At 41.8% G+C, this 25009-nt stretch overlaps 1 protein-coding gene across 1 annotated transcript in view; it reads left to right on the forward strand.

The window, feature by feature from the left end:
• Positions 1–9123: 9123 nt before the first annotated feature.
• Positions 9124–25009, forward strand: part of NECAB3 (N-terminal EF-hand calcium binding protein 3) — a 157461-nt gene continuing 141575 nt past the window's right edge. Inside the window, exon 1 of the mRNA XM_082271842.1 lies at positions 9124–9748. Within this exon, the coding sequence (XP_082127968.1) occupies positions 9629–9748 (120 nt within the window). The 5' untranslated portion in view covers positions 9124–9628. The remainder of the gene's footprint in view (positions 9749–25009) is intronic.

Consider the following 25009-nt stretch of genomic DNA (forward strand, 5'->3'; position numbering starts at 1 on the left):
GGTCGGCAGGAGGTTAATGGCATCTCAACTAAATAGAATATCTACGCCTATCCCTGGTGCAGCAAAGAACAGGGGCGTAATAAAATAAAAAGACATGTGCCACGTCCTGAATGTCAGAGATACAAAAAAAGGGGGAGGAATAAATGGACTTTGAGGGCACCGTAATAAAAAACACAACACTTTATTGGATAAGTATTAAAACCACAAAAGTGTATATCGACCGATCAACATGGACAATTTCATTGATCAGAGGATGCAAGTGATAGGTGAGTGGGGGGGAAACTCACCACCTAGAACATACAGTGCAACAGACAATACAAGATTGCATTTGAATGATATACAAAGGAGAAGTAGGGCGCTATACGCTGCACACAGACCGCACCACGGTGCAGGCAACGCAGAGCGTCCTGTACAATATGATAACAACTTCCAAAAGGAAATAAAACAATATATCCAATTGCTCTACATGTTTCGCCTGGTGTTCAGACTTCATCCGGAGCGGTTTGGAATATAAATTCCATAGGAAGATGTTGTTGGAGCCAACCAATAGGCACCAGAAGGATAATAGACCAATCTTGTAATAAGTAATCACGAGGGGTGACCTGTTGAGGTAGCTGGAGGAGCACGCACTGCTTATGGTCAGATTAAAAGGGAATCAGGTAGTCACAATATAGGGTATGCCTGTCCCATACATAGCCGGACATAAGGCATATAGTAAAATAGCAGGCAGTTCCTCCAAAACGAAAAAAGCATGCAGCGCGTCCTCCAAATGCTCCTCAAGAACCCAGATCAGTGACCCCCGGATGGGGAATCTGACCATAAGCAGTGCGTGCTCCTCCAGCTACCTCAACAGGTCACCCCTCGTGATTACTTATTACAAGATTGGTCTATTATCCTTCTGGTGCCTATTGGTTGGCTCCAACAACATCTTCCTATGGAATTTATATTCCAAACCGCTCCGGATGAAGTCTGAACACCAGGCGAAACATGTAGAGCAATTGGATATATTGTTTTATTTCCTTTTGGAAGTTGTTATCATATTGTACAGGACGCTCTGCGTTGCCTGCACCGTGGTGCGGTCTGTGTGCAGCGTATAGCGCCCTACTTCTCCTTTGTATATCATTCAAATGCAATCTTGTATTGTCTGTTGCACTGTATGTTCTAGGTGGTGAGTTTCCCCCCCACTCACCAATCACTTGCATCCTCTGATCAACGAAATTGTCCATGTTGATCGGTCGATATACACTTTTGTGGTTTTAATACTTATCCAATAAAGTGTTGTGTTTTTTATTACGGTGCCCTCAAAGTCCATTTATTCCTCCCCCTTTTTTTGTATTAATGGCATCTCAGTCTTAGGCTGGTCATACATTATACAATTTTCTGTACAATTTTCTTTAGATTTACCCTCAACTATGTAGTTCAAGGGCTTGTCTAATTGAATACAATTGAAAGTGTTGTTTAGTTTTGACCTCATATTATATGGTTTTTGGTAAATCTAACAGAAAATTGTACAAGAAAATTAAACATGTATGGCCAGCCTTAGTCTGTAGGGTTCATTATTGAGTTGGCCCACCCTTTGCAGCTATAACAGCCTCTAAAGTGAAAAAGTGTATACTAGTGCACTCAAAAAATATGTGTAAATCTACAAATAAAATTTAAATAATCATAAAAGATATAAACAATGAAACAAGATGCTTGTGATAAATATCATGACAATATATCCATGTACTATCACAAGTGTAGAAAAGAAAAGTGCATAGTGCCTTAAAGTGCACAAAGGTAAAGTCTCGGTGACATTAATGTTTACAGCTGTATTTTTTTTTTTTTTTAATTTTATCTTTATTATTATTAAATGGACAATTTACAAACATTAAATCAGTTACAATCAAGAGGCTGACATGAAAGGTAATTATACAAAAATTAATAAACTAACTTAATGTTTCCTCCTCTTCAACACTCTAATAAGAATCATATAGGACAAATACTTCAGGCTTCTTGTGGAACCAACATACTCTGCAGATGACACAAAATCGGGCAGGGCAATAACTGCACAGCATGAAGCAGATATCCTACAGAATTACCTGGACAAAATAACGGAGTGGGCAACGACATGGCAAATGAGGTTTAATGTGGAGAAGTGTAAGGTTTTGCACTTGGGGACTAAAAACATAAAAACACAATACACGTTAGGAGGGGAACCCTTGGGGGAATCAAAAATGGAGAAAGATCTGGGAGTCTTGGTTGATGATAGATTAGGCAACAGCATGCAATGTCAAGCGGCAGCTGCCAAAGCCAGCAGAATATTAGCATGCATAAAGAAAGGGATGTATTGGAGCTGGAGAGAGTCCAGAGAAGGGCAACTAAACTGATTAGGGGATTGGAGGACCTTAATTATGAAGAGCGTCTGCAATCGCTCGATTTATTCTCCCTGGAGAAGAGACGCCTGAGGGGGGACATGATAGCAATTTATAAATATCTCAATGGGGATCTCAGCTTAGAAAAAAAGCTGTTCAGTCGAAGGGATTGCATGAGGACAAGAGGGCATACAATGTGATTAGAGGAGAAGCATTTTAACCTCAGGCAACGTGGGGGGTTCTTTACTGTTAGGGCTACAAGATTGTGGAATTCTCTACCACAAGAGGTGGTTTCTGCGGGAAGTATGGTGGCTTTCAAAAGACTCTTAGATGTACATCTCAAGGATCAGGACATTCAGGGCTATGTGAGATGATTACAGCCCCATACACCTACACAGGTTGAACTGGATGGACTATTGTTTTTTTTCAACCTCACCTACTATGTAACTATATGTAACTCTAAGCGTTGGTTCACACTACCGCGACTTGTGAGGCGACTGGTCAGCCTGACAAGTCGCGGTCCATTCTGTGCTACGGGAACCGTTCTAATAGGAGCGACTCAAGTCGCTCCGACTTAGAAAATAGTTCCTGTACTACTTCGGGGCGACATCGGAGCAACTTGCATTGACTTCCATTATGTGAAGTCCGTGCAAGTCGTGCTGGGGTAGTGTGAACCAAGTGTTAGTCTTACTTATCCATTTTCTTTTTTTTTTTTTTTAAATAACAACAGAACCAAAACGAGACAAACAAAAAAAAAAAAAGGGAAAAGGGGGAAGGAAAAGAGGGAGATTGAGGAGGGTCCAAAAGAAAAAGAAAAAAAGAAAGTTGGATCCATGTAGACCCCAGGTTCCTCAATTAACAATTTCCAACATTTTCAGACTCTTGATCTATAATTAAAGATTGACATCCGAGTTGACAAACATATTCCACCGTTGCCATTTCGAATTGTATTTATCAAATTGCTAGTGCCCAGACAGCACTAGATTTTCCAATTTGTTTATCTCGTCAACTTTCTCAATCCACATGCCCACATTGGGTGCAGACACCTTTTTCCAATTAGGAGGAATGCACATTACCTTAAATGGTTTGCAGCTGTATAACAGCACAGGTTTCTTTCTTGCTGAATAAGTTCACACCACCTGCGATGTTCAGTGCTGCATGCAACCCCAGAGTGTCCACACATAAGGATAAGGTGGCAGCTTACCAGAAACTGATGTTACGATATCATATATATATATATATATATATATATATATATATATATATATCATGAACCCCAGGATGGATTGTCCCCAGTAGATGGTAGAGTCTCTTTATAGAACGACAACCTCCTGCTTAGTATACTCCATATATGTTCCAAATATTGCAAACCAAAGACCACTACTGAAATGTTGTGTCATGAACACCCAGATGGAATTCGCCCCAAGGGACTTAGAATCCTATATGGAGGGGTCCTTTATTGCACTCCAAACATTCCAGGTCCACATGCAAATGAATAAAAGGCTGGATAGTGCAATACCTTTAAAAAACACTTTAATAAGGAATAAGACTGCACTTACAGCTCCATCAGAAATGACCGCCATGTACGAGTTTGCACGGCCGCCTGCAATGCGGACCATGCGTAGTGACGATGCGGCTACTCCACCCGACGCGTTTCCCCCCAGAAGGCATCAACATGGTGTGGGGTTGTTTTTCAGGGGTTGGGCTTGGCCCCTTAGTTCCAGTGAAGGGAAAACTTAAGGAGTCAGCATATCAAGACATTTTGGACAATTTCATGCTCCCAACTTTGTGGGAACAGTTTGGGGATGGCCCCTTCCTGTTCCAACATGGCTGCGCAAATAAACTATATTGTCAAAGTGTTGGGCTTGAATTCTACGTTAATTAATTACTGCTTGCATTCCAGGCATTCCTCCCTGGGCGCATACTGCACTAAACATTAGTACTCCTTGTGACAAACGTGGGTCAGACTACGGCCCTTTTCATCAACATGATTGGTCAATCTCACACTGCGCTGTCACTGATCCCCAACAATGACACTTTCAGCTTCATCCTGCACATAGATTTTCCTGTGGGACCACAATCTAAGTGCCAAACAGGCTGAGAGCGATTGTCACTGGGTTTAGTTAAAGTGGTTGTAAAGGCTGAAGGTTTTTTATCTCTATGCATTCTATGCATGAAGGTAAAAAAACTTTAGTGTGCAGCTTGCCCCTCAGCTCCCCTTAATACTTATCTAAGCCCAAATATCAATCCAGTGGTGTGCATGAGACCCGAAGCTCTCCAGGGTCTCTCCCTCCTGATTGGCTAAGATGGTCATTGGCTCCCGCTGCTGTCAATCACATCCAGTGAGGCGGGGGCTGGGCTGAGCCATGCTCTCTGTGTCTAATGGATGCAGAGAGCTGGCTCGGGAGCGAGCATGCATGAGTGCCCCCACAGCAAGTGGCTTGCAATGGGGGCACTTGGCAAGAGGGAGGGGCCTTGAGCGCTGGCGGGGGACCCAGGAAGAGGAGGATCAGGGCTGCTCTGTGCAAAACAAACTGCACAGAGCAGGTAAGTTTGTTATTTATTTTTTTAATAAAAAAAATTCCTTTACAATCACTAACTAAGCATTTAACCCTTTAACCACTTCTGGACCGGAAGGATTTGCCACCTCAATGACCAGGCCATTTTTTGCGATTCAGGACTGCCTTATTTTAATGGACAATTGCGTGGACATGCAACGCTGTACCAAAATAAAATTGAAGTGCCTTTTTTCCCCACAAATAGAGCTTTCTTTTGGTGGTATTTGATCACCTGTGCGATTTTTATTTTTAGCGCTATAAACAAAAAACGAGCGACAATTCTGAAAAAAAAACAATATTTTTCACTTTCTGCTATATAATATCCCCCCCCCCCCAAAAAAAAAAATTAAAAAATCTAATTTTTTTCATCCTTTTAGGCCAATTTGTATTCTGCTACATATATGTATCTGCTACATATGTGCATTACATGCCATATCTGTAGATTGTCAATGGGGATTGTCAATGGGGAAGTCTCGCGGGATCTCGGGGCTGACGCCAACAGAAGGAAATGACGCAGCACCGGCATAGACCCTGCTTTTTTCCGGTAGCCTAAGTTTGTTACTCCCTGGTCCTCCTCTCTTTCCAGTGACGTCACTGCCACTGTGGGTTCCACGCTGGTTAGGGCCTTTAGAAGGAGCTAAATGCTCCGAGCATGTAGCCTTGTACTTTGTTACTCCCTGGTCCTCCTCATTTTTCTAGTGATGTCACTGCCGCTGTGCGTTCCACGCTGGTTGGTACTTTGTTAATCCCTGGTCCTCCTCATTATTCTAGTGATGTCACTGTCGCTGTGCGTTTCACGCTGGTTAGTACTTTGTTACTCCCTTGTCCTCCTCATTTTTCTGGTGACGTCACTGCCGCTGTGCGTTACGCGCTGGTTAGTACTTTGTTATCCCCTGGTCCTCCTCTCTTTCCAGTGACGTCACTGCCACTGTGGGTTCCACGCTGGTTAGGGCCTTTAGAAGGAGCTAGACACTCCGTCACGTAGCCTTGTACTTTGTTACTCCCTGGTCCTCCTCATTTTTCTAGTGACGTCACTGCCGCTGTGCATTCCACGCTGGTTAGTACTTTGTTATCCCCTGGTCCTCCTCTCTTTCCAGTGACGTCACTGCTGCTGTGCGTTCCACGCTGGTTAGTACTTTGTTATCCCCTGGTCCTCCTCTCTTTCCAGTGACATCACTGCCGCTGTGCGTTCCACGCTGGTTAGTATTTTGTTATCCCCTGGTCCTCCTCTCTTTCCAGTGACGTCACTGCCACTGTGGGTTCCACGCTGGTTAGGGCCTTTAGAAGGAGCTAGATGCTTTGAGTGCGTGGAGTGGCCTTGTACTTTGTTACTCCCTGGTCCTCCTCATTTTTCTGGTGATGTCACTGCCACTATGCGTTCCATACTGGTTAGTACTTTGTTGTCCTCTGGTCCTCTTCTCTTTCCAGTGACGTCACTGCCGCTGTGCGTTCCACACTGGTTAGGGCACTTCATGTTTAGGACAATTCCATTCATTGCAATGGGCTGCTCTACATGTGCAACAGTACACATATGTTTTTGCACATCATGTTTAGGACAATCCATTTATTGCAATGGGCTGCTCTACATGGGCAACAGTGCAAATGTGTTTTTGTACATCATGTTTAGGGCAACCTATTCTTTGCAATGGGCTGCTCTACATGTGCAACAGTGCACCTGTGTTTTTACACATCATGTTAGGGCAACCCATTCATTGCAATTGGCTGCTCTACATGTGCAACAGTACACATATGTTTTTGCACATCATGTTTAGGACGATTTATTGATTGCAATAGGCTGCTCTACATGTGCAACAGTGCACATGTGTTTTTGCACATCATGTTTAGGATGATCTTTTCATTGCAAAGGGCTACTCCACATGTGCAACAGTGCACATGTGTTTTTGTGCATCATGTTTGGGGCAACCCATTCGTTACAATGGGCTACTCCACATGTGCAACAGTGCACATGTGTTTTTGCACATCATGTTTAGGGCAACCCATTCATTGCAATGGGATGCTCTTCATGTGAAAATCACACCAAAGAACTACAAGCACCTTTTTTTTTCAAATTGTGCCACGCTAAAATAGTACTTTGTTACCATGTGTTTTGGTGCTCGATTATGTGTGTGTGTTATAAGATGCATTGGGGTGCCATTAAGAATTAATGGCACCATCACACACCTACAAAAGGAACGCACATTGCTGTGTATGTTTTTACATTGCACAAAAGGAAACCTTAACGATTACAGAGAGCTGCAATTATTTTTGTCTTTTATATTTGCTTGGAGTTTAGAAAGATCTTTTGTATGAAAATTCTTTCTAATTTCTGACTCTCAATTCTGGATCCTTGATCCTCAGTCCCTGGCCGACCTACAAGGTAAAATGACGCCATGGCTTAGGTTGCCAGTGATAATCTATGTACTTTACAACAAAATGTGGATACTTTGCTTTTGATTCTTTTTTTTTTAAATTCTTTTTATTTCAATATGTGCATAAAAACGAACATTCCAAACGTCCTTTGAACAAAGGGACAAAACAATATAAAATAAAAAATGTATACAATATCCAAATAATTATCTGTTTACTTAGTATTCATAATCTCTTTATGCCAAGGTATATCCATTTAGCTTAATTGATCGCCGTTGTCCCGGTGTGCCCCAACCCCTTGCTCCATTGCATTCATAGATTTATTTCCTCATCATACTATGTGCATCCCTCTAAATCCTCTTAGTTATCTCCTTATATTCAACCATTGGTTAATGTTGATTGACTCCAATTATCCCAAATTTTATTATATTTCGTTGAGCATCCTCAATGCATATACAATACTTTTTCAAATGGTAAAATCTGATTTACCGCTCTTATCCAGTTCTTAACAACAGGGGGCTTCACTTGAATCCACTTAACTGTGATTGTTTTCCTTGCCATAAACAGCGTTTCTCTAAGCATTATCTTGTGATATCTAGACCATGTTATTTCATCTAATATACACAGCAAACAGGTTTCTGGGGTCAAAGGTACAGGCATATTCAGGACAGAGGATAATATTTGAATTATTTCCTGCCAGAATCTTGATATCACTGGACAAAACCACATAATATGTATAAAGTCTGCCCGCTTAGCACTGCATCTCAAACATCTAGGAGATGCAATGCTTTGCATTGTATAAAGTCTACTTGGAGAGAGATATGATTGATGTAGCATATATAATTGTATTAACCTATTGTTTGCTGCTGGCGATACATATAAATGGGATGGACAGGCTTCTTTCCAATCTTCATCAGTTAAATTGGGAATTATTTCCTGCCATTTTGTTCTTATTGCCAAGGGATTCATTCCTGAATCAACCCTGGTTAAATGTGCATATATTTTAGAGATTAATCCTTTAGGGCCCTGGGACCTAAGGATACCAATCATTGGATATCTAGAGATCCCAGGTCCCAAAACTCCAAATTGCGCTTGTAACGCATGTCGCAACTGTAGGTATCTATATAATGAGGTATGTGGTATATCATATTTCATTTGTATATCTGAAAAAGAGTACATATGTGTTATGTCATATACGTCTCCAAGGACTGATATCCCTTTTTGTTCCCAGAACTGATACTCTACCAATTGTTTCAGTTGATTAAACATTGGGTTTCCCCATAGTGGGAGATCCATGTTTATTTGTGTGTTTCCCTTTATACGTTTTGCCTCTCTCCATATTGTACGAGCTAATGTTAACATTGGTATTTGCTTATATTTTAATTTATTCAAAGGTGCTTCTAGGGCTGTAAGTAAATTATTGATTTTTAAAACATGAGCCAGGTGTGATTCTACCATCTGTAGTGTTACTGGTACTATCCATCCTGTGAGATGTCTAAGTTGTCCAGCGAGATAGTATCTGTATATATTAGGAAGTGCCATACCTGCTTCTGTTTTAGCTCTCTGAAGTGTGGTTAACTTTATTCTATTTCTACCCTTTTTGCTTCTGATTTTTATTTGCAAATATATACTATACTTTCAGAGTTAGTATTTCATTTACTGGTAGCGTATTCATCTGAAATTTTATTTGTACTGCAATGTTTCATATACTGTAGGTGTCATTGCTTTACCTTTACCCTAGGGATAATTGCAAGCCTTTTTGATATAGAAGGAATCAGAAGAGGATACAAGCCGGCCAATCAGATTGAGAAGGCAGAGCCAGGATTAGTAAGGGAAGAATCTCTAATAGAGCTGTAGCATCCCTTGTCCCATCATGTAGCACTGCGGTGTGTAGGCAGAGGGGGCTCAGGCAGAACGCTGCACATTGGCACAGCACACAACTGATATTCTGTCACTAGACACATCATCAGCAGGCTAATTACAACTGCCTAGCACTGTCACATCCCTGATCTGCTGGCTGTAGCCTGGAGACCACATCCCTCCTCTGCATTGCATGAACAGAATTGTATCCTGGATACTGCAACTACTTTTAGGACTGCAAAGCACCAATTGCATCGTAGTCACAGGACTTTTGACTCTCGCTTTGATGACTGATCCTGCTCTTACAACTCAAATCTTAAGTGTATATTGAGTGCCTTTTGCAGATCTTGGATGCTGTAAGCGGCACCTGCATCTATCACTGAATCTCTGGACACCACTCTCATTTCTAGTGTCCCATAGACAGCATCCTCACCCCCACTTAATCAGGTGCTTTATTGACGGAAAAATCACTTTACAAGCAGCTACATCATGATGTCTTGTACTGAGCTGATTACTATGTGCCTGTTATCTGCTAAACATTTCGACAAAGACAAACCGCTGAACGCCCCGCCAGAGATAGCTAAACAGGATCTGTCAATATTCCGAGATGTAAGTGTCATTTTCATATTTTATGTGTTTTAAATGGAAAGTATTATAATGTGCGTGACCTAATACATAATATTTACATGATATATATGTGTGTGTGTGTGTGTGTATCTGCTGTATCTATATATATATTTGCATTCCCAAGCACCTTCAAATAAAATATGAAAATTATAGAGATTAGATCTGCAGCACTACTGAAGCTCAAACATGTCAACTATATGGTATTGGCTGGACAGATATTTACATAGATGAAAAGGTCCTCTAACGCAAAAGTGATATGTCATTTTTTTTTTTTTTGATTACAGAGTGTTTCTTATAAATTTTACTATATGTAGTCTTAGCTCAGGTGCTGATATCTCTATTATAAAGTCAATATACAAGATAAATAAATGGGACTTTTATTTTCAGCCCATGAGACCAAATACATCAAATCATAAAAGCCATAAATGCTTTTTTGACAGCTTTATTGGCACTAAACATTTATGGCTTGTAAGTTTTTTCTTCAATTGTAGTTTTATTACATTTTTAACAAAAGCACAGATATATAGAGTCATTCTAGTATACATACATTAGGGAGTACAGTAAACCATTGTAAGTATACGTTAGATCAGCCTTTCTGAACCTTTTCAACATAGGAACCCTTGCTTCAAAAAATATCTTTCTGGTCCCAAGTGAACCCCTGATAAAAATTACTATATCTACAATTCATGATACATTAGTGTGATGGTTAGTAGGAAGAATGTTCCTTACACTTGTGATCATTGGGAAGAATGCTCCTTACACTTGTGGTCATTGGGAAGAATAACCCCTTACAGATAGCTAAAAAGATCAATGGTGGCAGCCGGAATTTATCTGAGAGGCAGAAAATGCTCATTGCTTAATGAACCCCAAGAAAATTCTGGAGGAACCCTGGTTGAGGAACCCTATGCTAGATAATGAACACAGTATGGTCAAAGGGAATAAATGGCATAAATAAATGGGACCTAAAACTTCAGTCTGTGAGACCATATCCATAAAATAATAAAAGCCATATATGCTTTTTTGACAGCTTTATTGGCACTAAACATTTATGGCTTTGTAATTATATTTTTATTACAATTTTAACAAAAGCACAGGTATATAGAGTCATTCTAGTACACATACATTAGGGAGTACAGTAAACCATTGCAAGCATACATTAGATCAGCATTTCTGAACCATTCCAACACAGAAGAACCCTTAAAATATCTTCCCAGCTAAAAATTACTATATCTACAACTAAATGATACAATTGTGTGATGGTCAGTGGGAAGAGGGCTCCAACACTTATGGTCGTTGGGAAGATTTACCCCTCTACAGATTGCTAATTAATTGTGTTAGTGGGAACTAATCTGAGAGGCAGAAGTTCCTCATTGCTCAAGGAACCCCTAACAACCTCTGGAGGAACCCTAGGGTTCATGGAACCCCAGTTGAGAAACCCTGCATTAGGTAATGAACACCGTATGATCAAAGGGCAACAGACAAGTATTTACTGTCTATGGAGTCCAAGCAAATGAGCAGAAACGTTTCTGACCTTAACCATTGAATTGTTCTTCATCTCTGGTACATACATTTTTTTCCTGAGTAAATAACAAATAGCCAAGAAAAAATTGAGAAAACAAAGGAAAGGAACAGCGTAACTGCAAGAAGAAAAGGGTTCAAAAAACAAAACTGAGATATTCAAACTATGGGCAGGCAGAATTTGAGCAATATCAATTTCTACAGTTAACTCACATTAACTAAGGTGGAAAAGGTTTAAAGTCAATTATGGCTTGTATAATTCAACGTGTTTAGTCTCAAGTGCTGGAAATTTAAGTCCCCTTTCTTTATCCAAAAGTGATGTGTAGTTAGTTATGGAACCTGCTGGCCTGAGTTTGCCCTGGGCTTCTAATGTCTTGTAGACAACAATAAGATCTCAATAAGTGCAGTAATTGCTCTGTTAGCATCCACTTGGGAGTTTTGCATGTTGCCACCCAACTTCATGTGTTCCAGCTCCTCCTGCTACATTCTCCATAATATTAAAAAAAAAAAAAAAACCAGCAAGGAGATTAGGAGGCCCTTATAATGTAGGTGTTACCTTCCCAGCGATGGATATCCCTTTATGGGCCATGCCCTCAAGTTTAAATCTGGGACCAAGTTAATGCCTGTCTCGCACTGCTGGTGGAGACAGGCCTATTAGACTACCTGTGTTTGTTATGATGCTCACGGTATAGACCGTGACTGGCATCGTTATGTGGTAATTTAATATTGTTACAGTTGATAAGTTCAATAAAGCTGTGGTCTTGCCCTAATTCCAACTTAAACAAGTCTATGTGTCTTTTCTGGGGGGCAAGGTCTTGTGTTGGTAATAACTGGTCAGAATGGGTCTAAGCTTATCAGCATTCATGAAGGCCACTTGACCCCATCATTTAGGGAAAGGGAGCCTTGACTGCTGGAGGCTTGGCAACTATGTGGGCGTCGTGATAAACAGGGAGTTTAGGTGGATTTGATGGGATTGGCCACTAAGACACGAGGTGATGGGGTAGAGCCTGAACTCTAGAAAAGGTGCTATGCAAGGGCACGTCCCACCACTCTGAGGAGATTCTGACGTCACAAGAGTTGACCACCCACCCGCCCATTGCAAAGTTGTCACAGCTTTGTTGGCGGTTTTACCTTGCCAGGGATGGATATTCCTTTATGGGCCATGCCCTCAAGTTTAAGTCTGGAATCAGTTTAATGCCTGTCTCGCACTGATGGTGGAGACAGGCCTATTAGACTATCTGTGTTTGTTATGATGCTCACGGTATAGACCGTGACTGGCATCATTATGTGGTAATTTAATATTGTTACAGTTGATAAGTTCAATAAAGCTGTGGCCTTGCCCTAATTCCGACTTAAACAAGTCTATGTGTCTTTTCTGGGGGGCAAGGTCTTGTGTTGGTAATAACTGGTCAGAATGGGCCTAAGCTTATCAGCAGTCATGTGTTCCAGCTGCTACATTCTCCATAATATTAAAAAAAATAAAAATCCAGCAGGGAAATTAGGAGGCCCTTATAATGGCCAATGTAGGTGTGCAGATCTTGAAACTCAGAATACAGATCTTACTAAAAGATATAAGAATCTAATAGAGCATCAATTATCCACCTGGGTTACATGTTGCTAGGGGTTCCTTGAGCTGTAATTGATTGACCTCTCATTTGATAGTATATGTATAGTTCAAGGGTCAACACCACACCAGCTGCATGACACCAATAATGTTTTAGCTGTCTGTAAGGGTGGCATTGTGACTGCCACTCTAATGGAGTCATTCTTTCCATTATTCTAACCGCTCCTGTGGGACAAAAATGTTGAGAAAGGCTGGATAAGGGGGGGGGGGGGGGGTTTGGTTATCTTTCTAATATCTGCAAAAAGCACTGAAATACCCACGTTTGAGTAGACTTACCCTTTAAAGGTTACTTCACATTAATGTCCAGGCAAGTCCACTAAAATAAAACACATTACAATTGAAAGCACTGGGCACACCTCCCCCATTCAATGAATGTGCTGAACTTCTAAACCAACCCTAAAGGGATTGTTAAGTCTCAAGGTTATTCACCTTAATGCATTCAGCTGCCCCTAGAGCTCCTCTTTTTCTTACCTGAGCCCATCTGTTTCAGTGATGTGCACGAGCCCAGTGGCTTCAGCCACTGTCTCTGCCCTCATTGGATAGATTGATAGCAGCAGGCACCATTGGCTCCCTCTGCTGTCAATCAAATCCAGTGACACAGGAGCGGGGGGGGGGGCATGTCCTGCTGTCTGTGTCAGTAGACGCAGCAGCGGGACATCGTGAACATGCCCGCACAGGTGCCCCCATGGAAAGCGTCTCGCCGTGGGGGCACCTGAAGGGGAGAAGCCAGGAGCCCCTGCAGGGCACCCCAGAAGAGGAGGATTAGGGCTGCTCTGTGCAAAATCCTTGCACAGAGCAGGTAAGTCTAACATTTTTATTAAATAAAATTTGATCACTTTAAAAAGGCCTCTTACTGAATAAATATTCTGTGACACTCTATAATCTATGTCAGTCATAAAGTATACACTGTAACAGTGTTTATATAATTAATCCGTGTGTACAATCATTCAAAAATAAGCAGATAAATAGTGTCAACTTCTTTTCTTACATGAAATCACAACAATCCCAATTTCAGTGCTCATGCAATATAATGACAAGTGGTTTATATCACCACCCCATTGGTACAATCCCTAAAGGTGCTCATCTACTACATCAGGTGATAACACCCGACTCGTGCTTCCCTTTTGGGTGTCCTCTCACCTCTATGCCTGTGACCTCACAATTAAAGTGTTTGTAAAGTCTTTTTTTTTTTTTTTTTTAAATTACAACCATGTTATACTTACCTGCTCTGTGCAGTTGGTTTTGCACAGAGTGGCCTAGATCCTCCTCTTCTCGGGTCCCTTTTTGGCTCTCCTGGCCCCTCCTGTTGAGTGCCCCCACAGCAAACAGCTTGCTATTGGGGCACCCGAGCCCAGTCACAGCTCCCTGTGTCCATTCAGACACAAAGCCACAATCTGGCCCCATCCCCTCTTTCTCCTGATTGGCTAACTGACTTTGATTGACAGCAGCGGGAGCCAATCGTGCCACATTGTTGTCTTAGCCATTGAGGAGGGGAGTCCCGGGCAGCCGAGACACTCCTGCAACATCGCTGGAGAGAGATGGGCTCAGGTAAGTATTAGGGGGACTGAGGGGGGCTGCTGCACACAGAAGGTTTTTTTTATCTTAATGCATAAAATGCATTAAGAATCAGATAAAAAAAAAAAAAAACTCTGCCTTTACAACTTCTTTAAGTTTGGTCAGCACTCGCTTTAGTCACCAGAAGACTAATAAATTAGGATGTTCTGTCTCCCTTTAAACCTCTTTGGCAGTGACAATGTCTCTTACCATAGGATCAATGTATGCAAGAAAAAATACCCCCATAGTGCTTATATCAATTAAAACCAACACTTTATTAAAACATCAACAACTATCTACTCACATATTCAGGGTGCTTGTAGTGCACCTCGCTTGATAAATCAATGCAGTGTGTTTACTCCGTGACACCAGCCACTCACTTTACAGTTCCCCATGCTGGATGCACTCACAGTGCCGTCTCCCTTGCCCCTCCCCTACGCGTTATGCCACAGGGTCACATGACTTCCTCAGGAGGATTCTATTCTGGGCACACCTCTATATTGCCTTTAGCTGCAGTAAGCTTGCAATAGGCTCAGTGCAGTTTAAATTCCCCAAAGGCGCTTTTAATGAAAGCAACCTGAACAGACAGCCAATCACCTGCAGCATTGTAAAAAAAAAAAAAAAAAAAAAAGGTGAGTTTTCACTTGTGGTTCATAAGAGCGCTACTTGGCTTTGGAAGTCTGGTGCATCATTGTGTTTACTTATTGCATATGTTTGCATAATGCAAATATATAGCCCAATGTTTCACAGGCAAGCATTTATTTTATTAATTGCCTTAATGGAGCTTACAATCTACTGCCTCTAGCACAGTCATACAAACACCCACACACAATTTGAGTTCAATTTATCCAGAAGCCACTTGAATTGGTGGGAGGAAAGCAAAGCACCTTCAACAAATCTACACAAGTAAACATTAGGGCATGTGTGCAGGGACGTTGCTTTCAGATGCTTGCCTTTATATTCCAAAGCAGCGCAGCTAAAACACATGCATTGAAACGTAAATGGGAACATTTGACCCGCTTTGATTGCACTGCAATGCATCTCCGATAGGACTTGCTGGATCCACTCGCAATGCAAAGCAGGTCAAAGGCAGCCTTAGAATGGTCCGTTGGGGTAGATGGTGATCTGCTGATCTGTGTTTAATGTGCATTTAAAATGCAGGTACACATCACCTGTGTACACAAGACCAAAAATTCTCATGCACGCAGGGTGCTTTAGGGATGTGAATTGTTTCAGTGACTCAAAGTTGCCATACTATTCACTGGCCACGCACTATGCAATGAAGTATTTACAGATTCAGATCCGAATATGACACTGCTTACTTTATCAGGTTTAATTTAAAGCAGAACTTCAGCCAAAAGCAAGATTAAAGCAAATTAAAGGATAAAAAAACAAAACCAGCTTTTTCTGTTATATTTACCTTCAATCACCTTCACCTTTGATGTCCTCAGTGTGATGGGCAGTATCATTCAGCCCAATTACTGTGAGCCCAGGTAATCCTGGACCTTCACCCAACCTGTGACTGGACAGTGAAAGGAGAAGCAGCACAGTGATAAGCTCTGCTATTTCCTCCTATCAGCATGCTTCCTGTCAGCAAATGAACTGATTGGCTCCTTGTACTGCCTCTTTTTTTTCACTCTTGCTGTACAGAAACTGATAGCAGGTCAAATCCGGGTACTTACACTGCTTGCTTTGAAAAAAATACCTTAAATGATATCTTAATGAATACAGAGCTGCATTAATTTGTGTCTTTTATATCTGCCTATAATTCAGCTGAGTATCAGCAATATATAGTCTGGCAGTGATGTGGATTATCGTCATTTTTCATGGTTACATTGACAAATTAAATTCTGTCACCTACTTCCTTCTGTCATCAGCTGATTGATGTTGTGAGCTAATTAACCTTTTTTCACATCTGGATCCAAGCCTTGCAGAAATTACTGTTGTGTTCAAGTTATGGTACTTTAGGGCCCCCTAAAATAATGTGTTGCATTAACACACTTGCATTAATGCAGCACAATATCGTTGGCTCTTTCACAGTGAGCGAGGCTGCCATGCACTGCACAATTCTGAAGGCCCTCAAGGGATTGTAAAGGGCAATAATGATGGTGAAAGTATCTACAGAGTGAATATATTAGTATAGGGGTCTCCAAACTTCTGCCCATGGGCTACATCTGGCCCACTACAAGATTGTATCCTCCCAGTAGCTATGGTTAGTGGTGTATCTTCAATGTGCACAGCTTGAAGACTCTGATGGGGCCCCTTATTTAAGGGAGGAATCTAATGGGAACCCTGATGGGCACCCTGATGTTGGAGGGGCTCTGATAAGCACCTTGATTTCAGGAGGGATTCTGATATAAGGGGGGCTCTAATGGGAACCCTAATGCAAGGAGAAACTCTGATCAGGATCCTGATGAAAGGGGGGAATCTGATGGGGACCATGATGCATGGAGGATCTCTGATCAAGACCCTGATGTAAAGGGGAACTCTGATGGGGACCCTGACATAAAGGGGGGGGGGGACTCTGATAGGGATCCTGATTTAAGGAGAGACTTTGATGTAAGTGTAGCGCTCTTCTCTAGTTAGACTGCTAAGCTTAATTTAGTTTTTGGCTGCACTGCAATCAGTAGAGCGGTGATCTATTGTTTTTGTCTGAACTGGGTTTTTTAGCTGGATGTTTGATTTCTCTCGCCTTCTTCTGAGAGAAGCTTCAAGAATACAGGGAGAGTCAAATTTCCAGTATGCCTCAGCCAATCCCTGGAAGGGGGCACCCAGAAGGTCGGTGGGAAGGTTATTAATGTTTGGGAGGTCTTTCCAGAGTGTTCTTACCTCTCCTGCGGGGGGGTTCCAGTTCTCCTGGGGCTGCTGCCCTTGGGGGATAGATAGTGAGACAAGATATTGCAGTCTGGGCCTCAACAGGCATTGGGCTGAGGGCCTGGAGAAGATTGCTAAAGGATTATTCGCTGGAGGGAATCATTCTAGGGTCCCGGTCTGGAGAAGGATCTTTTGTATCTCTTACTGAGGATTCGGAACTACCTAAGAATGCTGGGTGGCAGACAGTCCCTGTGACATTGTGAGCAAAGACCTTCCTATGGACTTTTGAGTGTGCAAGTGCTAGAAGGGAACTAAGCGCCAGAAGAAGCTATTTGGACTTGGATTGCTCATAGAGTCCTAGATATACTGGCCATCCCCTGTTACCTCCAGGAAAGGCTGCTCAGAGAAGATTAGTGAGATTCTGTCCTCTAGCTATTTTTGCTATTGTTCAGAGTCTCCTGATCCCTAAACCCCTTTCCTGTTTCCAGTTATTCAGCAGTAAATTTTGAAAAGACATCCCCTAGACTGAGCCTGCATTGTTAGTTTGTGTGTGGATCTATGTTTGTGACTGGCAGTCTATGTACTAGTTAGGGGGATCTAGGCATATTCTCAGTTGCCCCTCCAGGGATGAACACTACATAAGGGTGGCCCTGAAGTAATGGGGACTCTGATCGGGGCACTGATGTAAGGGGGAACTCCGATGGGGACCCTGATATAAGGGGGAAGCTGATGGGGATCCTGATGTAAGGGGGAACTCTGATGGGTACCCTGATATAAGGGGGAAGCTGATGGGGTTCCTGATGTAAGATTGGATGCATTAATTGTTTTTTTTTTTGCTCTGTGAATATTTGTAAAATATACAATGTGGCCCTCATACGGAAAAGTTGGGAGGCACTGGCATTAGATTAATAAGGATGCTCTGTCTTTGAATATTTACTAAAGAAACATGAATTGAGACAATATAGATCCTGTAATTTCTGATCTGTCCTTTTAGAAAATACTAGTACTTGGCTTTTAATACTTTCACTGATCCAGTAAAAGCATGCGATAATGCAATCTATATGTATTCCTGGTTGGAAATTCAAAGTATTAAAGCCAAAGGGCAAACATGATAACCAGGCATCTAGTATTTGCAAAAATAGAAGTCAGCTTTGAAAGACTCTATGCTTCTTTCATGAAAGATTTCCTTACAAGTAGAGATGTGCACAAAGGAAAAATGTGTTTAGTTTTGGATTTATTTGTTAAGTTAATCATTTTGTTACATTGTATTCGTTAGGTTAGAATGATTTTTTTCAGAATTCATTTAGTATATTCAGATTAGTTTCGTATATTCCTTGTTCCAAATTCATTTGCATTTCAAAACTTTAGATTGGCTATATTTGTTTTAATGTGTTAATTCGTTATTTCGGGAGATTACTTATGCACTCTGTTTGGGTGAAACTCTGAATCATAACATAACAAATGAAAAAAATATATATTTTGGATGCATTAGTTGTTTTATGATTCAGAGATTTTTTTTGGATCCACCTCCATCCATCCAAAACACAATAAGTAGGAATCATCTTATTTCACTTTTATACCTTATTGTATTTATTTTAATATGTTTCCTGGCCTGTGAGCAAGCCAGGAGTGGTGGAACAAGTCAAGGAAGGTTGTTTTTTGGGTGGAGACATGTTGTATACATTCATTTTGCTGACAACCAATAAATACAGCAAGAGCAAAGTCTGTTAGATATGATCTGTTGCCTATTCATATTTTGCGTTCTAGTTAGCCGAGCTTTTGTCTTCCTTTTATGTGTATTCCAATAGCTCAAGCTAAAATGTACACACAAGAGAAAAAGATAAAGAAGTACCTCATCCCTAAAATACAAAGCCATCCGAAACTTCAGTTAGACAGAGCCAGCCTGAAAGCAGGGAGCCGCTGCTTAACTAACCCATAGTACTTTAGAAATCCTTTGCCAGGTATTAAAGATTTACCCTGGGAAAATTGCGTATGTAGCAGTTTTTCGAGGTCTTGTGCCTGATGTGGGTCTGCCATTGTCACCGGAGACACCTCCAACACTTTAGAGTTGTGAACCCAGGTGTGAGAACTGAGACAATGACCATTCCAGCATCTTTGGTTTCTTTTGTTTTATTGTATTTAGGGGATGGGAGAAGGGAATGAGTGGGATACTCCTCTGGCTCAACTAGGTACACTTTGGGACACTTGAAGAAAAATGCCTGTTGGCGCTGTCTTGACGCCAGCTGAATGCCGACCAGCGCTTCCTGATGCCTATAGATACAGTAGTACTGAAACTGTGCTGGAACCTCAACTTTAAGTCAGAAGATCCAGGACTGTAGAACACATGACCCCTACACTGCTTTAGCTCAAAAGTCACCGAACAGCTCCCTCCAGCCCTGTACTGGCTGAGGTAGCTCTGTGTAGATACTTGTGCTGCTGCAACTCTTAACTTCACTTCCCACTGTACACTGACTCTTCAAGGCCCAAACTACAGGCACCCCCTTTCACACTTCAGGGTCCTCTACCTAGGTACCCTCTCTAATATTTCAGGGTCCTCTGACTAGGCACCCCCTTTAACCGCTAGCTGACTCCTGGATCCCTAGAACCTTCTCCGGAGTGGTCCCCTCTGACACTAGGCAGACCCCCAGGGGCAGTCCACAGTACTCACAACCTTTGTAGGCTTTCCTCGAACTGGACCCCTCTCTCTCTCAGCTGGTTCTCGGCACCTACCGGATCCCCTCTGCAGCTCAGCTTCACACTCTTTGGATTCCCAGGCCGCCACCCGGGACACCCGCTTCCTCTGACAGGAGGAGAGACAGCCGTACTCTCCCTCCTGGGACATTGCTTCCCACCAACGACGCTGCGTCATGCGTTCCCTTCAAACTTATACCCACTCACAGAATCCTCTGCGGCAGAATCTGCCTTCTGGGGTGGATACAAGCCTGACTGAGCCACTGATTGGGTTTCCTCCACTGCCCTATGAGAACCCTCTAACAAAGCTAGTGGGGAGACTCCCCTCTCAGTAACCTCACCTGGGAGACATGACAGTCCAGCTGAAATCATGAACCTGCTGTTAAGCAGCCAAGGCCCACTATACTTTACCTAGCACCTACCTGTAGGGTGCTACACGTAGTTAGTGTTAAAAATGTTCTAACCTAAAAGCCCTATAACTTACCTGATTCTGGGGTCATGTGATGTGCCACATCCCAAGTTTTCCATCTTTTAGACTGCAGAGTGGGAGGGCCCTTCCTCAGGTGCCCGTATCGCTGTCTAGATGATGAGGAAACTTCCTATTCACTGTCCAGTGGTAGGGTTCTCTCAGGCTCAAGAAGGATGAATGATGAGTTGATGATGTGATGAAACGGAGACTGCAGCCCCAGATTACTGGTCTCCAATCCCAGAAGAGGCATCGGTGAGGGACATGTAATGGCAGACTTAGGTAAGTGATAAAGGGGCTTCAAATGTTTCTTTTAAAATGAGATAAGCTTTAAAAGTTTATTAGTGAAATAATGGTAGGTAGATCGTAAAAAATAAAAGATATACATTATGAGTTTAAAAACTTTAAAATATAAGGAACAATTAAAACAAAATTGACCAAAATCCTTTATAGCTTCTCTTTGAAGAGATAAAGAGTCATTCATACAGGCACAATCTAAATCCCTCTGGGAAGACTGTCATTCAGAGCGCCCCAGTAATGTCGGCTCTGCTAAATGACAAACCATTGCTGTTTAGCTGAAAGCACTAATGGCATGGTCTTGGCTTCCAGTGATATAATAAAATGGCTCATCAGCCTCTCAGATTCTTAATGCAATATTTTTGGGATGCAGCCATGGTCCACTCAGCAAAAAATGTGCAGCACAGATATACACATTTAGACTAAACCTTAAAGTGGAGTTCCACCCATTTTCGTAACTTTAGATGTATGTAATCCCCTTTAAACACTTGCCGTCTGAGTACCGTAGTACTACTGCGGCAAAGTGGCTCGTTATTGTCTGACGACGTAGTACTACGTCGTCAGACACTCCCCTTTTTACCAAACATAGTTAGCAGAAAACAAATTGGCCAAAAATTTAAAAAAATTTAGATTTTTACATTTTTTGGGGGGAATTTCATATAAAAAAATGTGAAAAATATTGTTGTTTTTTCAAAATTTACGCTCTTTTTTTGTTTATAGCGCAAAAAGTAAAAATCGCACAGGTGATCAAATACCACCAAAAGAAAGCTCTGTTTGTGGGAAAAAAAGGATGTAAATTTCGTTTGGGTATGGCATCGCACAACCGCGCAATTGTCAGTTAAATTCGCACAGCGCCGAATCGCAAAAAGTGGCCCAGACGTAAGACAGCAAAATCCTCTAGTGGTAAAGTGGTAAAACGACTTTTACCAATGGAAACTTTTTTTTTTTTGCTAGTAAATACCTTATTTTCTTGTTTATTCCTCCTCTCCTCACTTCCGGGTCCGATCGGCGATGACGTCATTCGGCGATTCTCAGTGTATGCTGGGATGTATTCCATGCCAGAAATCTCGCAGTATTATCCAGGAGCTGAGCTGTACTGTGTGTATTGAGGCCGTGACCTGCCCCGCCTCCGCCCCGCCTCCTCTCAGTGAGTTGTCCTGTATGCATTGTATTCAGGCTGTTCTCTGCCCCGCCTCCGCCCCGCCTCCTCTCAGTGAGCGAGGACTGAAAGCATTATATCCTCACTGAGCTCACTGAGAGGAGGCGGGGCGGAGGCGGGGCAGAGCACATCCTGAATACAATGCATACAGGACAACTCACTGAGAGGAGGCGGGGCAGGTCACGGCCTGAATACACACAGTTGAGCTCAGCTCCTGGGTAATACTGCGAGATTTCAGGCATGGAATACATCCCAGCACACACTGCGAATGACGTCATCGCCGATCGTACCCGGAAGTGAGGAGAGGAGGAATAAATAAGAAAATAAGGTATTTACTAGCAAAAAAAAAAAGTTTCCATTGGTAAAAGTCGTTTTAAAGGGGATTACATACATCTATGTAATCCAACGTATTAAAAATGGGTGGAACTCCACTTTAAGGACAACTAAAGGGAAAAGAACTTCTTCTAATATCTTCTGGGGAGATGAGATCTGCCCAATGGAAATCATCTAAAATTTGAAATTTCAACAGGTGGGATCGGATCCCTCTTGTAATTATTACAGTTAGCGGATAAAAATATGAACTAACTTCCCAATAAAAAAAAGGAATAATTAGGATTTGCAGAAGTAGGACAATGACAGCATAGGTATTTCAGCTTATCTCTAAAGGTTATCAAAAGCCAAGAACAAATATGTAATATAATAGCACATACACACAGTTCAAGACAAGAGAGTTAGGCGTGCCCTGCTCGTAAAAAAAAAAAAGAGGGGGGGGGGATGTGGTACAAAAAGTGATAACTTTGAGGGATGAGCTGAAGGATAAGTTCAGCTTTAGGCTGCATTCACACTTGAGCGTAGCGTTTTTTACCGCGATTTTACCGCGATTTTTTCAGGCGTTTTTCATTGACATCTATCAAAAACGCTGGTAATCAGCCCAAAAAGAAGCTCATGTACTTTTTTCAGCTACAGGCGTTTTGCAAAACGCTCAGATGTGAACAGGGGCCATTTAAATGAATGGGGTTTTACTTGTTGGGCGTTTTGGAAGCGTTTCTTTTGAGCGTTTTTGGAGCTGAAAACGCCCAGGTGTGAATGGAGCCTTAGGCTACGTTCACATCTTGGCGTTGCTATTACAGGCGTTTTTATGGGCGTTTTTGCAGGCGTTTTACAGGCGTTTTTACAGGCGTTTTTTGTGCAGGCGTTTTTAGATTGAATAGAGACCAATGGAAAACACCTGTAATCTGCCCAAAAAGAAGCTCATGTACTTTTTTGAGCGTTGGGCGTTTTGCTCACGGCGTTAAAACGCTCAGATGTGAACAGGGGCCATTGAAATAAATAGGATTTGTCTTGTTGGGCATTTTGAGAGCTGATCCTAGAGCAGAAAAACGCCCCCAAAACGCCACAAAACGCCTACATGTGAACGTAGCCTTAAGGTAGAAGCTGGGTAGGCTTACTTGGAGAAGTACATTTTCAAGAATTACCTGAAGGAGGACAGAGTAGGAGATGGGGGTAAACAATTCCAGAGGATGTTAGAGACTCTGGAGAAGTCCTATGTGTGAGCAATAAAAGAGAAGACAAGGGAGCTAGAGAGCAGAAGGTCTTGGGAGAAGCAAAGAGGATGGTTTGGGTCATATTCTGAGATAAGATTGTTGATGGAGCTAAGGGCAGAGTTGTGAATGGCTTTCTATATCACCGTTAGTGTTTTGAATTTTATTCATTAGGTGATCGGAAGCAAGTGAGGGATTTGGCACAGAGAGTCGGTGGGCGATGAGCAATTAGTAAGGGAGATGAGTCTGGCAACATCATTCATAACAGACTGGGGGTGTGATAGCCTATGAAGAGCTAGACCAGTGAGGAGAGAGTTGGAATAATCGAGGCGAGAAACAACAATGGAGTGAATAAGTATCCTGCTGGCTTCGTTGGTTAAGAAGGTGAATTTTAGAAATGTTATGGAGGTGAAGGCAGTATAATTTGGACAGTGATTGGATTTGGGGCTGAAGAGACAGATCAGAGTCCAGGATTAGATCTAGCACTCTGTGTGATAGTTGTATAATTAATCTTTACGGAAAAGATGGGTTAGGGGGCACGGGAAGACATAATATGTGCCTGGTTTTTTAAATATTTAGTTTTAGGAGGTGTGATGTCTGTACTGATATGTCAGGTAATCAGAGATGTATAGTAACTAAGTAGAACTACTTCACTACTGTACTTAAGTACGGAAAGGCGGTATCTGTACTTTCCTAGAGTATAATTTTTTTCTCCTACTTCCACTTTTACTTCACTACATCTTTTCAATGATTTCAATACTTCTACTCTGATATTTTTTTTTGTGCTGCATAGTTACTCGTTACTATTATAAAAATTACCACTGCCAGAACAGTAGATGGCAGGTTTCATGACACTCAAAACATGTGTATTATCTGCGCATACGAAAATAAATGCTACTGTATGTATAAATAAAAGCTGCATTTGAAATAATAAAAAACAATATGATGTTCAAACTTTTGACTTCTTTCTTTAATAACTATATAACACAGTACTTGTACTTTTACTTTCAGTACTTGAGTAGCAATTTTTTTTTCAAAACTACTGGAACTTTTACTTTCAGTACTTGAGTAGCAACATTTTTTAAAAAACTACTTGCAATACTTAAGTACAAAAAATGTTGAATACTTTAGTACTTCTACTCAAGTCACTTTGTGATCGAGCACTTCCACTTCTACTCAAGTCACTTTGTGATCGAGCACTTGTACTTTTACTCAAGTATGGGTTTCAAGTACTTTATACAACTCTGCCGGTAATAAATTAGTAATGTGAGAGGAGACCAAAGAGGTGAGTTGAGGAGTCGAGTGATAGATTTCAATGTGACCCCAGACCTGCTTTGTGTGCCGCTCAGGCTCTATTTGGGGCGTTGCAAGTCCTTTGACATTCACCATTGGGAGTGCTGGTTCAGAAGGAAGCTCGTCCTGGCTCCTGCAATGGCTCACAGTGAAAAGAAAGTCTCCCTATGGCCGTTCATCCATGACATCCCTGAGGTGTGTGTGTGGCAACTTCAGCCTGAGCTCTTACCAGGCCACGCCCCTAACTCATTTTGCTCCGCCCCTCTGAGCTTAGTCATAGCCATAA

This window comes from Pelophylax lessonae (genome assembly GCF_965119305.1).
Source record: "Pelophylax lessonae genome assembly, chromosome: 11".
In the NCBI taxonomy this organism is placed as follows: Eukaryota; Metazoa; Chordata; class Amphibia; order Anura; family Ranidae; genus Pelophylax; species Pelophylax lessonae.